The sequence below is a fragment of the Pseudophryne corroboree genome, chromosome 8 (genome assembly GCF_028390025.1).
Source record: "Pseudophryne corroboree isolate aPseCor3 chromosome 8, aPseCor3.hap2, whole genome shotgun sequence".
In the NCBI taxonomy this organism is placed as follows: domain Eukaryota; kingdom Metazoa; phylum Chordata; class Amphibia; order Anura; family Myobatrachidae; genus Pseudophryne; species Pseudophryne corroboree.
Window position 1 is genome coordinate 2,841,008 of NC_086451.1, and position 16,126 is coordinate 2,857,133.

Here is a 16,126-nt window from a genome sequence, read left to right on the forward strand (position 1 = left end):
TTCCACTCTCTATATCCACCTATTCCTCACCCTCTTCCACTCTCTATATCCACCTATTCCTCATCCTCTTCCACTCTATATACACCTATTCCTCGTCCTCTTCTACTCCATATATCCACCTATTCCTCATCCTTTTCCACTCTATATACACCTATTCCTCATCCTCTTCAACTCCCTATATACACCTATTCCTCATCCTCTTCAACTCCCTATATACACCTATTCCTCATCCTCTTCCACTCTCTATATCCACCTATTCCTCATCCTCTTCCACTCCCTGTATCCACCTATTCCTCATCCTCTTTTCCTTTCTCTATATCCACCTATTCCTCATCCTCTTCTACTCCATATATCCACCTATTCCTCACCCTCTTCCACTCTCTATATCCACCTATTCCTCATCCTCTTCCACTCTATATACACCTATTCCTCGTCCTCTTCTACTCCATATATCCACCTATTCCTCATCCTTTTCCACTCTATATACACCTATTCCTCATCCTCTTCAACTCCCTATATACATCTATTCCTCATCCTCTTCAACTCCCTATATACACCTATTCCTCATCCTCTTCCACTCTCTATATCCACCTATTCCTCATCCTCTTCCACTCCCTGTATCCACCTATTCCTCATCCTCTTTTCCTTTCTCTATATCCACCTATTCCTCATCCTCTTCTACTCCCTATATACACCTATTCCTCGTCCTCTTCTACTCCATATATCCACCTATTCCTCATCCTCTTCCACTCTATATACACCTATTCATCACCCTCTTCCACTCTCTATATCCACCTATTCCTCATCCTCTTCTACTCCCTATATCCACCTATTCCTCATCATCTTCCACTCCCTATATCCACCTATTCCTCATCCACTCTATATACACCTATTCCTCATCCTCTTCCACTCTCTATATCCACCTATTCCTCATCATCTTCCACTCTCTATATCCACCTATTCATCATCCTCTTCTACTCCCTATATCCACCTATTCCTCATCCTCTTCCACTCTATATACACCTATTCCTCATCCTCTTCCACTCTCTATATCCACCTATTCCTCATCCTCTTCTACTCCCTATATCCACCTATTCCTCATCCTCTTCCACTCTCTATATCCACCTATTCCTCATCCTCTTCCACTCTCTATATCCACCTATTCCTCATCCTATTCTACTCTCTATATCCACCTATTCCTCATCCTCTTCTACTCCCTATATCCACCTGTTCCTCATCCTCTTCCACTCTCTATATCCACCTATTCCTCATCCTCTTCCACTCTCTATATACACCTATTCCTCATCCTCTTCCACTCACCATATATCCACCTATTCCTCATCCTCTTCTACTCCCTATATCCACCTATTCCTCATCCTATTCCACTCTCTATATCCACCTATTCCTCATCCTCTTCTACTCTCTATAGCCACCTATTCCTCATCCTCTTCCACTCTCTATAGCCACCTATTCCTCATCCTCTTCTACTCCCTATATCCACCTATTCCTCATCCTCTTCCACTCGCTATATCCACCTATTCCTATTCCTCATCCTCCTCCACTCTCTATATCCACCTATTCCTCATCCTCTTCCACTCTCTATATACACCTATTTCTCATCTTCTTCCACTCCTATATCCACCTATTCCTCATCCTCTTCCACTCTCTATATCCACCTATTCCTCATCCTCTTCCACTTTCTATAACCCCTTCCTGAAAATCTTTCACTCCATATAACCATTCCTGAACATCTATAGGGAGACTATAGCCCCCCTCTCTGATCCTCTTCCACTCCTTATATACACCTCTTCCTGAACCTCTTCCAATCCCTAGATCCACCTATTCCTCATGCTCTTCCACTCCCTATGTCCACCTATTTCTCATCCTCTTCCACTCTCTATATCCACCTATTCCTCATCCTCTTCCACACCCTATATCCACCTATTCCTCATCCTCTTCCACTCTCTATATCCACCTATTCCTCATCCTCTTCCACTTCTTATAATACCTCTTCCTGGACCTCTTTTTCTACCTATAGCCTCCTCTCTGATCCTCTTCCACTCCCTATATCCACCTATTCCTCATCCTCTTCCATTCACTTAGCGTCTTTCCTGAACAGCTTCCATACCCTATACCTCAACCTCTTTCACTCTCTATAACCCATTCCTGAACATCTTTCATTCCATATAATTCCATTCCTGAAACTCTTTCTTCTCCCTATAGCCCCCTCTCTGATCCTCTTCCACTCTCTATATCCACCTATTCCTCATCCTCTTCCACTCTCTATATCCACCTATTCCTCATCGTCTTCCACTCTCTATATACACCTATTCCTCATCCTCTTCCACTCTCTATATACACCTATTCCTCATCCTCTTCTACTCCCTATATCCACCTATTACTCAACCTCTTCCACTCTCTATATCCACCTATTCCTCATCCTCTTCCACTCTCTATATCCACCTATTCCTCATCCTCTTCTACTCCCTATATCCACCTATTCCTCATCCTCTTCCACTCTCTATATCCACCTATTCCTCATCCTCTTCCACTCTCTATATCCACCTATTCCTCATCCTGTTCCACTCTCTATAGCCACCTATTCCTCATCCTCTTCCACTCTCTATAGCCACCTATTCCTCATCCTCTTCTACTTCCTATATCCACCTATTCCTCATCCTCTTCCACTCGCTATATCCACCTATTCCTCATCCTCTTCCACTCTCTATATACACCTATTTCTCATCTTCTTCCTATAACACCTCTTCCTTCTCCCTATAGCCTCCTCTCTGATCCTCTTCCACTCCCTACATCCACCTATTCCTCATCCTCTTCCACTCTCTATATCCACCTATTCCTCATCCTCTTCCACTCCTATATACACCTATTCCTCATCCTCTTCCACTCTATATACACCTATTCCTCATCCTCTTCCACTCTCTATATCCACCTATTCCTCATCATCTTCCACTCTCTATATCCACCTATTCCTCATCCTCTTCCACTCTCTATATCCACCTATTCCTCATCCTCTTCCACTCTCTATATCCACCTGTTCCTCATCCTCTTCTACTCCCTATATCCACCTATTCCTCATCCTCTTCCACTCTATATACACCTATTCCTCATCCTCTTCCACTCTATATCCACCTATTCCTCATCCTCTTCCACTCTATATACACCTATTCCTCATCCTCTTCCACTCTATATACACCTATTCCTCATCCTCTTCCACTCTCTATATCCACCTATTCCTCATCCTCTTCCACTCCCTATATCCACCTATTCCTCATCCTCTTCCATTCTAGATATCCACCTATTCCTCATCCGCTTCCACTCTCTATATCCACCTATTCATCACCCTCTTCCACTCTCTATATCCACCTATTCCTCATCCTCTTCCACTCCCTATATCCACCTATTCCTCATCCTCTTTTCCTTTCTCTATATCCACCTATTCCTCATCCTCTTCTACTCCATATATCCACCTATTCCTCATCCTCTTCCACTCTATATACACCTATTCCTCATCCTCTTCAACTCCCTATATACACCTATTCCTCATCCTCTTCCACTCTCTATATCCACCTATTCCTCATCCTCTTCCACTCCCTGTATCCACCTATTCCTCATCCTCTTTTCCTTTCTCTATATCCACCTATTCCTCATCCTCTTCTACTCCATATATCCACCTATTCCTCATCCTCTTCCACTCCCTATATCCACCTATTCCTCATCCTCTTCCACTCTATATACACCTATTCCTCATCATCTTCCACTCTCTATATCCACCTATTCCTCATCCTCTTCCACTCTCTATATCCACCTATTCCTCATCCTCTTCCACTCTCTATATACACCTATTCCTCATCCTATTCCACTCTCTATATCCACCTATTCCTCATCCTCTTCCACTCTCTATATACACCTATTCCTCATCCTATTCCACTCTCTATATCCACCTATTCCTCATCCTCTTCCACTCTCTATATACACCTATTCCTCATCCTCTTCCACTCACCATATATCCACCTATTCCTCATCCTCTTCTACTCTATATCCACCTATTCCTCATCCTCTTCCACTCTCTATATACACCTATTCCTCATCCTCTTCCACTCACCATATATCCACCTATTCCTCATCCTCTTCAACTCCCTATATACACCTATTCCTCATCCTCTTCAACTCCCTATATATACCTATTCCTCATCCTCTTCCACTCTCTATATCCACCTATTCCTCATCCTCTTCCACTCTCTATATCCACCTATTCCTCATCCTCTTCTACTCCATATATCCACCTATTCCTCATCCTCTTCCACTCCCTATATCCACCTATTCCTCATCCTCTTCTACTCCCTTTATCCACCTATTCCTCATCCTCTTCAACTCCCTGTATCCACCTATTCCTCATCCTCTTCAACTCCCTATATACACCTATTCCTCATCCTCTTCAACTCCCTATATATACCTATTCCTCATCCTCTTCCACTCTCTATATCCACCTATTCCTCATCCTCTTCCACTCTCTATATCCACCTATTCCTCATCCTCTTCTACTCCATATATCCACCTATTCCTCATCCTTTTCCACTTCCTATATCCCCCTATTCCTCATCCTCTTCCACTCTATATACACCTATTCCTCATCCTCTTCCACTCTCTATATCCACCTATTCCTCATCATCTTCCACTCTCTATATCCACCTATTCCTCATCCTCTTCCACTCCCTATATCCACCTATTCCTCATCCTCTTCCACTCTCTATATCCACCTATTCCTCACCCTCTTCCACTCTCTATATCCACCTATTCCTCATCCTCTTCCACTCTATATACACCTATTCCTCGTCCTCTTCTACTCCATATATCCACCTATTCCTCATCCTTTTCCACTCTATATACACCTATTCCTCATCCTCTTCAACTCCCTATATACACCTATTCCTCATCCTCTTCAACTCCCTATATACACCTATTCCTCATCCTCTTCCACTCTCTATATCCACCTATTCCTCATCCTCTTCCACTCCCTGTATCCACCTATTCCTCATCCTCTTTTTCTTTCTCTATATCCACCTATTCCTCATCCTCTTCTACTCCATATATCCACCTATTCCTCACCCTCTTCCACTCTCTATATCCACCTATTCCTCATCCTCTTCCACTCTATATACACCTATTCCTCGTCCTCTTCTACTCCATATATCCACCTATTCCTCATCCTTTTCCACTCTATATACACCTATTCCTCATCCTCTTCAACTCCCTATATACACCTATTCCTCATCCTCTTCAACTCCCTATATACACCTATTCCTCATCCTCTTCCACTCTCTATATCCACCTATTCCTCATCCTCTTCCACTCCCTGTATCCACCTATTCCTCATCCTCTTTTCCTTTCTCTATATCCACCTATTCCTCATCCTCTTCTACTCCCTATATACACCTATTCCTCGTCCTCTTCTACTCCATATATCCACCTATTCCTCATCCTCTTCCACTCTATATACACCTATTCATCACCCTCTTCCACTCTCTATATCCACCTATTCCTCATCCTCTTCTACTCCCTATATCCACCTATTCCTCATCATCTTCCACTCCCTATATCCACCTATTCCTCATCCACTCTATATACACCTATTCCTCATCCTCTTCCACTCTCTATATCCACCTATTCCTCATCATCTTCCACTCTCTATATCCACCTATTCATCATCCTCTTCTACTCCCTATATCCACCTATTCCTCATCCTCTTCCACTCTATATACACCTATTCCTCATCCTCTTCCACTCTCTATATCCACCTATTCCTCATCCTCTTCTACTCCCTATATCCACCTATTCCTCATCCTCTTCCACTCTCTATATCCACCTATTCCTCATCCTCTTCCACTCTCTATATCCACCTATTCCTCATCCTATTCTACTCTCTATATCCACCTATTCCTCATCCTCTTCTACTCCCTATATCCACCTGTTCCTCATCCTCTTCCACTCTCTATATCCACCTATTCCTCATCCTCTTCCACTCTCTATATACACCTATTCCTCATCCTCTTCCACTCACCATATATCCACCTATTCCTCATCCTCTTCTACTCCCTATATCCACCTATTCCTCATCCTATTCCACTCTCTATATCCACCTATTCCTCATCCTCTTCTACTCTCTATAGCCACCTATTCCTCATCCTCTTCCACTCTCTATAGCCACCTATTCCTCATCCTCTTCTACTCCCTATATCCACCTATTCCTCATCCTCTTCCACTCGCTATATCCACCTATTCCTATTCCTCATCCTCCTCCACTCTCTATATCCACCTATTCCTCATCCTCTTCCACTCTCTATATACACCTATTTCTCATCTTCTTCCACTCCTATATCCACCTATTCCTCATCCTCTTCCACTCTCTATATCCACCTATTCCTCATCCTCTTCCACTTTCTATAACCCCTTCCTGAAAATCTTTCACTCCATATAACCATTCCTGAACATCTATAGGGAGACTATAGCCCCCCTCTCTGATCCTCTTCCACTCCTTATATACACCTCTTCCTGAACCTCTTCCAATCCCTAGATCCACCTATTCCTCATGCTCTTCCACTCCCTATGTCCACCTATTTCTCATCCTCTTCCACTCTCTATATCCACCTATTCCTCATCCTCTTCCACTCTCTATATCCACCTATTCCTCATCCTCTTCCACTCTCTATATCCACCTATTCCTCATCCTCTTCCACTTCTTATAATACCTCTTCCTGGACCTCTTTTTCTACCTATAGCCTCCTCTCTGATCCTCTTCCACTCCCTATATCCACCTATTCCTCATCCTCTTCCATTCACTTAGCGTCTTTCCTGAACAGCTTCCATACCCTATACCTCAACCTCTTTCACTCTCTATAACCCATTCCTGAACATCTTTCATTCCATATAATTCCATTCCTGAAACTCTTTCTTCTCCCTATAGCCCCCTCTCTGATCCTCTTCCACTCTCTATATCCACCTATTCCTCATCCTCTTCCACTCTCTATATCCACCTATTCCTCATCGTCTTCCACTCTCTATATACACCTATTCCTCATCCTCTTCCACTCTCTATATACACCTATTCCTCATCCTCTTCTACTTCCTATATCCACCTATTCCTCAACCTCTTCCACTCTCTATATCCACCTATTCCTCATCCTCTTCCACTCTCTATATCCACCTATTCCTCATCCTCTTCTACTCCCTATATCCACCTATTCCTCATCCTCTTCCACTCTCTATATCCACCTATTCCTCATCCTCTTCCACTCTCTATATCCACCTATTCCTCATCCTGTTCCACTCTCTATAGCCACCTATTCCTCATCCTCTTCCACTCTCTATAGCCACCTATTCCTCATCCTCTTCTACTTCCTATATCCACCTATTCCTCATCCTCTTCCACTCGCTATATCCACCTATTCCTCATCCTCTTCCACTCTCTATATACACCTATTTCTCATCTTCTTCCTATAACACCTCTTCCTTCTCCCTATAGCCTCCTCTCTGATCCTCTTCCACTCCCTACATCCACCTATTCCTCATCCTCTTCCACTCTCTATATCCACCTATTCCTCATCCTCTTCCACTCCTATATCCACCTATTCCTCATCCTCTTCCACTCTCTATATCCACCTTTTCCTCATCCTCTTCCACTTTCTATAACCCCTTCCTGAAAATATTTCACTCCATATAACCATTCCTAAACATCTATAGGGAGACTATAGCCCCCCTCTCTGATCCTCTTCCACTCCTTATATACACCTCTTCCTGAACCTCTTCCAATCCCTATATCCACCTATTCCTCATCCTCTTCCACTCCCTATGTCCACCCATTTCTCATCATCTTCCACTCTATATATCCACCTATTCCTCATCCTCTTCCACACCCTATATCCACCTATTCCTCATCCTCTTTCACTCTCTATATCCACCTATTCCTCATCCTCTTCCACTTCTTATAATACCTCTTCCTGGACCTCTTTTTCTACCTATAGCCTCCTCTCTGATCCTCTTCCACTCCCTATATCCACCTATTCCTCATCCTCTTCCATTCACTTAGCGTCTTTCCTGAACAGCTTCCATACCCTATACCTCAACCTCTTTCACTCTCTATAACCCATTCCTGAACATCTTTCAATCCATATAATTCCATTCCTGAACCTCTTTCTTCTCCCTATAGCCCCCTCTCTGATCCTCTTCCACTCTCTATATCCACCTATTCCTCATCCTCTTCCACTCTCTATATCCACCTATTCCTCATCGTCTTCCACTCTCTATATACACCTATTCCTCATCCTCTTACACTCTCTATATACACCTATTCCTCATCCTCTTCTACTCCCTATATCCACCTATTCCTCATCCTCTTCCACTCTCTATATCCACCTATTCCTCATCCTCTTCCACTCTCTATATCCACCTATTCCTCATCCTTTTCCACTCTCTATATCCACCTATTCCTCATCCTCTTCTACTCCCTATATCCACCTATTCCTCTTCCACTCTCTATATCCACCTATTCCTCATCCTATTCCACTCTCTATAGCCACCTATTCCTCATCCTCTTCCATTCTCTATAGCCACCTATTCCTCATCCTCTTCTACTCCCTATATCCACCTATTCCTCATCCTATTCCACTCTCTATATCCACCTATTCCACTCTCTATATCCACCTATTCCTCATCCTCTTCCACTCTCTATATCCACCTATTCCTCATCCTCTTCCACTCAGTCTCTATATACACCTATTTCTCATCTTCTTCCTATAACACCTATTCCTTCTCCCTATAGTCTCCTCTGTGATCCTCTTTCACTCCCTACATCCACCTATTCCTCATCCTCTTACACTCTCTATATCCACATATTTCTCATCCTCTTCCACTCCTATAACCACCTATTCCTCATCCTCTTCCACTCTCTATATCCACCTATTCCTCATCCTCTTCCACTTTCTATAACCCCTTCCTGAAAATCTTTCACTCCATATAACCATTCCTGAACATGTATAGGGAGACTATAGCCCCCTCTCTGATCCTCTTCCACTCCTTATATACACCTCTTCCTGAACCTCTTCCAATCCCTATATCCACCTTTTCCTCATGCTCTTCCACTCCCTATGTCCACCTATTTCTCATCCTCTTTCACACCCTATATCCACCTATTCCTCATCCTCTTCCACTCTCTATATCCACCTATTCCTTATCCTCTTCCACTTCTTATATTACCTCTTCCTGGACCTCTTCTTCTACCTATAGCCTCCTCTCTGATCCTCTTCCACTCCCTATATCCACCTATTCCTCATCTTCTTCCATTCACTTAGCGTCTTTCCTGAACAGCTTCCATACCCTATACCTCAACCTCTTTCACTCTCTATAACCCATTCCTGAACATCTTTCATTCCATATAATTCCATTCCTGAACCTCTTTCTTCTCCCTATAGCCCCCTCTCTGATCCTTTTCCACTCTCTATATCAACCTATTCCTCATCGTCTTCCTCTCTCTATATACACGTATTCCTCATCCTCTTCCACTCTCTATATCCACCTATTCCTCATCCTCTTGCACTCTCTATATACACCTATTCCTCATCCTCTTCCATTCTCTATAACCCCTTCCTGAACATCTTTCACTCCATATAACCATTCCTCAACATCTATAGGGAGACTACAGCCTCCCTCTCTGATCCTCTTCCACTCCCCATATCCAGCTATTCCTCATCCTCTTCCACTCCCTATATCCACCTATTCCTCATCCTCTTCCACTCCCTATAGCCACCTATTCCTCATCCTCTTCCACTTCCTATATCCACCTATTTCTCATCCTCTTCCACTTCCTATAATACCTCTTCCTGGACCTCTTCTTCTCCCTATAGCCTCCTCTCTGATCCTCTTCCACTCGCTATATCCACCTATTCCTCATCCTATTCCACTCTCTGTATACACCTATTCCTCATCCTCTTCCACTCTCTATATCCACCTATTCCTCATCCTCTTCCACTCCCTATATCCACCCATTCCTCATCCTCTTCCACTTCCTATATCCACCTATTTCTCATCCTCTTCCACTTCCTATAATACCTCTTCCTGGACCTCTTCTTCTCCCTATAGCCTCCTCTCTGATCCTCTTCCACTCGCTATATCCACCTATTCCTCATCCTATTCCACTCTCTATATACACCTATTCCTCATCCTCTTCCACTCTCTATATACACCTATTCCTCATCCTCTTCCACTCCCTATATCCACCTATTCCTCATCCTCTTCCACTCCCTATATCCACCTATTCCTCATCCTCTTCTACTCCCTATATCCACCAATTCCTCATCCTCTTCTACTCTCTATATCCACCTATTTCTAAACCTCTTCTTCTCCCTGAACTCAACATCCCTTTCCAATCTATATTCCCCCTTCTTGATCCTCTTCCTCCCCCTGTAATCCTGCCTTTCTGAACTTGTTTCTCTCCTTTTAACCCACCTACCTGGACCTCTTCCACTCTCTGTAACCCCCTTCCTAAATCTCTTCCATTCCATAGAACCCCTCTTCCTGAACCTCTATCTCTCGCTGTAACCCGTTCTTTATCAACTCCATCACTCCTTACAACCACACCTTCCTGAACCTCTTCCAATCCATATAAACCCTCTTTCAGGACATCTTTCACTCTACAGTATATAACCCCTCCTTCATCAACCTCTTCCACTCCCTATAACACCCTTCCTGAACTACTTCCAATCTCTGTAAAGCCCTTTGATGAATCCTGCGCGCCCTATAATTTCCCTTCCTGAAACCCTTTTGCACCCTGTACCCTGTCACCTGTTCAAGGCTCCCAAAAGTCTGGACAACGCGCGCCCCTTGGGATCCTGGACCTCTTGGAGGAGGCAAATGTCACATCGCTGCACAATCTGGAGCGAGACAGAGGATTTTTGAAAAGTGGATGCCCAAAAAGATAAAGAAAAGTAAAAGACAAAAAAAATAATTTTTCTACCAAATTCTCAAATTGTCAAGTAAAAGGACATTACATGGTTGTGTCTAGGAGGAAGCATTATGCTACTTGCCCGGTGCACACAATAGAAGCCAACAATTTATTGGCTCAACCCTGTGTTTCTCACACGCCACCCCAGGGAGCCATAACAATGCATGTTTTCAAGATAGCCTCAGGCATTAGTACCACCTGTACTCAACAGAGCAGCGAGTGACAGAAGTGACAGAGGTAAAGAGGGAGACATTCCTCACAGGGAGAGAAGTATTAGACCACAAGGACATGAGAGAGACTGTCACATATATCAGGGGTATCACCACGGTACAGGGGGAGACATTCCTCACAGGGAGAGAAGTATTAGACCACGAGGACATGAGAGAGACTGTCACATATATCAGGGGTATCACTAGGGTACAGGGGGAGACATTCCTCACAGGGAGAGAAGTATTAGACCACGAGGACATGAGAGAGACTGTCACATATATCAGGGGTATCACCACGGTACAGGGGGAGACATTCCTCACAGGGAGAGAAGTATTAGACCACGAGGACATGAGAGAGACTGTCACATATATCAGGGGTATCACTAGGGTACAGGGGGAGACATTCCTCACAGGGAGAGAAGTATTAGACCACGAGGACATGAGAGAGACTGTCACATATATCAGGGGTATCACCACGGTACAGGAGGAGACATTCCTCACAGGGAGAGAAGTATTAGGACACGAGGACATGAGAGAGACTGTCACATATATCAGGGGTATCACCACGGTACAGGAGGAGACATTCCTCACAGGGAGAGAAGTATTAGACCACGAGGACATGAGAGAGACTGTCACATATATCAGGGGTATCACCACTGTACAGGAGGAGACATTACTCACAGGGAGAGAAGTAATAGACCACGAGGACATGATAGAGACTGTCACATATATCAGGGGTATCACCACGGTACAGGGGGAGACATTCCTCACAGGGAGAGAAGTATTAGACCACGAGGACATGCACTGAGACTGTCACATATATCAGGGGTATCACCACGGTACAGGAGGGAGACATTCCTCCAAGGGAGAGAAGTAATAGGACACGAGGACATGAGAGAGACTGTCACATATATCAAGGGTATCACCACGGTACAGGGGGAGACATTCCTCACAGGGAGAGAAGTATTAGACCACGAGGACATGAGAGAGACTGTCACATATATCAGGGGTATCACCACGGTACAGGGGGAGACATTCCTCACAGGGAGAGAAGTATTAGACCACGAGGACATGCACTGAGACTGTCACATATATCAGGGGTATCACCACGGTACAGGAGGAGACATTCCTCACAGGGAGAGAAGTAATAGGACACGAGGACCTGAGAGAGACTGTCACATATATCAGGGGTATCACCACGGTACAGGAGGAGACATTCCTCACAGGGAGAGAAGTATTAGGACACGAGAACATGAGAGAGACTGTCACATTTATCAGGGGTATCACCACGGTACAGGGGGAGACATTCCTCACAGGGAGAGAAGTAATAGGACACGAGGACATGAGAGAGACTGTCACATATATCAGGGGTATCACCACGGTACAGGGGGAGACATTCCTCACAGGAAGAGAAGTATTAGACCACGAGGACATGAGAGAGACTGTCACATATATCAGGGGTATCACCACGGTACAGGGGGAGACATTCCTCACAGGGAGAGAAGCATTAGACCACGAGGACATGAGAGAGACTGTCACATATATCAGGGGTATCACCATGGTACAGGAGGAGACATTCCTCACAGGGAGAGAAGTATTAGGACACGAGGACATGAGAGAGACTGTCACATATATCAGGGGTATCACCACGGTACAGGAGGAGACATTCCTCACAGGGAGAGAAGTAATAAGACACGAGGACATGATAGAGACTGTCACATATATCAGGGGTATCACCACGCTACAGGAGGAGACATTCCTCACAGGGAGAGAAGTATTAGACCACGAGGACATGAGAGAGACTGTCACATATATCAAGGGTATCACCACGGTACAGGGGGAGACATTCCTCACAGGGAGAGAAGAATTAGACCACGAGGACATGAGAGAGACTGTCACATATATCAGGGGTATCACCACGGTACAGGAGGGAGACATTCCTCCCAGGGAGAGAAGTAATAGGACACGAGGACCTGAGAGAGACTGTCACATATATCAGGGGTATCACCACGGTACAGGGGTAGACATTCCTCACAGGGAGAGAAGTAATAGACCACGAGGACACGAGAGACTGTCACATATATCAGGGGTATCACCACGGTACAGGAGGGAGACATTCCTCCCAGGGAGAGAAGTAATAGGACATGAGGACCTGAGAGAGACTGTCACCTATATCAGGGGTATCACCACGGTACAGGGGTAGACATTCCTCACAGGGAGAGAAGTAATAGACCACGAGGACACGAGAGACTGTCACATATATCAGGGGTATCACCACGGTACAGGAGGAGACATTCCTCACAGGGAGAGAAGTATTAGGACACGAGAACATGAGAGAGACTGTCACATATATCAGGGGTATCACCACGGTACAGGGGGAGACATTCCTCACAGGGAGAGAAGTAATAGGACACGAGGACATGAGACTGTCACATATATCAGGGGTATCACCACGGTACAGGGGGAGACATTCCTCACAGGGAGAGAAGTATTAGACCACGAGGACATGATAGAGAATGTCACATATATCAGGGGTATCACCACGGTACAGGGGAGACATTCCTCACAGGGAGAGAAGTAATAGGACACGAGGACATGAGAGAGACTGTCACATATATCAGGGGTATCACCACGGTACAGGAGGAGACATTCCTCTTAGGGAGAGAAGTAACAGACCACGAGGACATGAGAGAGACTGTCACATATATCAGGGGTATCACCACGGTACAGGGGAGACATTCCTCACAGGGAGAGAAGTAATAGGACACGAGGACATGATAGAGACTGTCACATATATCAGGGGTATCACCACGGTACAGGGGAGACATTCTTCACAGGGAGAGAAGTAATAGGACACGAGGACATGAGAGAGACTGTCACATATATCAGGGGTATCACCACGGTACAGGAGGAGACATTCCTCTTAGGGAGAGAAGTAACAGACCACGAGGACATGAGAGAGACTGTCACATATATCAGGGGTATCACCACGGTACAGGAGGAGACATTCCTCACAGGGAGAGAAGTATTAGACCACGAGGACATGAGAGAGACTGTCACATATATCAGGGGTATCACCACGGTACAGGGGAGACATTCCTCACAGGGAGAGAAGTATTAGACCACGAGGACATGAGAAAGACTGTCACATATATCAGGGGTATCACCACGGTACAGTGGGGAGACATTCATCACAGGGAGAGAAGTATTAGACCATGAGGACATGAGAAAGACTGTCACATATATCAGGGGTATCACCACGGTACAGTGGGGAGACATTCCTCACAGGGAGAGAAGTATTAGACCACGAGGACATGAGAAAGACTGTCACATATATCAGGGGTATCACCACGGTACAGTGGGGAGACATTCCTCACAGGGAGAGAAGTATTAGACCATGAGGACATGAGAGAGACTGTCACATATATCAGGGGTATTACCACGGTACAGGAGGGAGACATACCTCACAGGGAGAGAAGTAATAGACCACGAGGACATGATAGAGACTGTCACATATATCAGGGGTATCACCACGGTACAGGAGGAGACATTCCTCACAGGGAGAGAAGTAATAGGACACGAGGACATGATAGAGACTGTCACATATATCAGGGGTATCACCACGGTACAGGGGGAGACATTCCTCACAGGGAGAGAAGTATTAGACCATGAGGACATGAGAGAGACTGTCACATATATCAGGGGTATTACCACGGTACAGGAGGGAGACATACCTCACAGGGAGAGAAGTATTAGACCACGAGGACATGATAGAGACTGTCACATATATCAGGGGTATCACCACGGTACAGGGAGAAGACATTCCTCACAGGGAGAGAAGTAATAGGACACGAGGACATGATAGAGATTGTCACATATATCAGGGGTATCACCACGATACAGGGGGGAGACATTCCTCAAAGGGAGAGAAGTATTAGACCACGCGGACATGAGAGAGACTGTCACATATATCAGGGGTATCACCACGGTACAGGGGGAGACATTCCTCACAGGGAGAGAAGTATTAGACCATGAGGACATGATAGAGACTGTCACATATATCAGGGGTATCACCACGGTACAGGAGGAGACATTCCTCACAGGGAGAGAAGTAATAGGACACGAGGACATGATAGAGACTGTCACATATATCAGGGGTATCACCACGGTACAGGGGGAGACATTCCTCACAGGGAGAGAAGTATTAGACCACGAGGACATGATAGAGACTGTCACATATATCAGGGGTATCACCACGGTACAGGGGGAGACATTCCTCACAGGGAGAGAAGTATTAGACCACGAGGACATGATAGAGACTGTCACATATATCAGGGGTATCACCACGGTACAGGGGGAGACATTCCTCACAGGGAGAGAAGTATTAGACCACGAGGACATGAGAGAGACTGTCACATATATCAGGGGTATCACCACGGTACAGGGGGAGACATTCCTCACAGGGAGAGAAGTATTAGACCATGAGGACATGAGAGAGACTGTCACATATATCAGGGGTATTACCACGGTACAGGAGGGAGACATACCTCACAGGGAGAGAAGTATTAGACCACGAGGACATGATAGAGACTGTCACATATATCAGGGGTATCACCACGGTACAGGGAGAAGACATTCCTCACAGGGAGAGAAGTAATAGGACACGAGGACATGATAGAGACTGTCACATATATCATGGGTATCACCACGGTACAGGGGGAGACATTCCTCAAAGGGAGAGAAGTATTAGACCACGAGGACATGAGAGAGACTGTCACATATATCAGGGGTATCACCACGGTACAGGAGGAGACATTCCTCACAGGGAGAGAAGTATTAGACCACGAGGACATGATAGAGACTGTCACATATATCAGGGGTATCACCACGGTACAGGGAGAGA

General features: G+C 45.1%; 1 protein-coding gene across 1 annotated transcript in view; it reads right to left on the reverse strand.

Moving 5' to 3' along the window:
• LOC134948065 (deoxyribonuclease-1-like) overlaps positions 1–16,126 on the reverse strand; it is a 186,248-nt gene that overhangs the window by 155,675 nt on the left and 14,447 nt on the right. Inside the window, exon 2 of the mRNA XM_063935822.1 lies at positions 10,855–10,943. Within this exon, the coding sequence (XP_063791892.1) occupies positions 10,855–10,943 (89 nt within the window). The remainder of the gene's footprint in view (positions 1–10,854; positions 10,944–16,126) is intronic.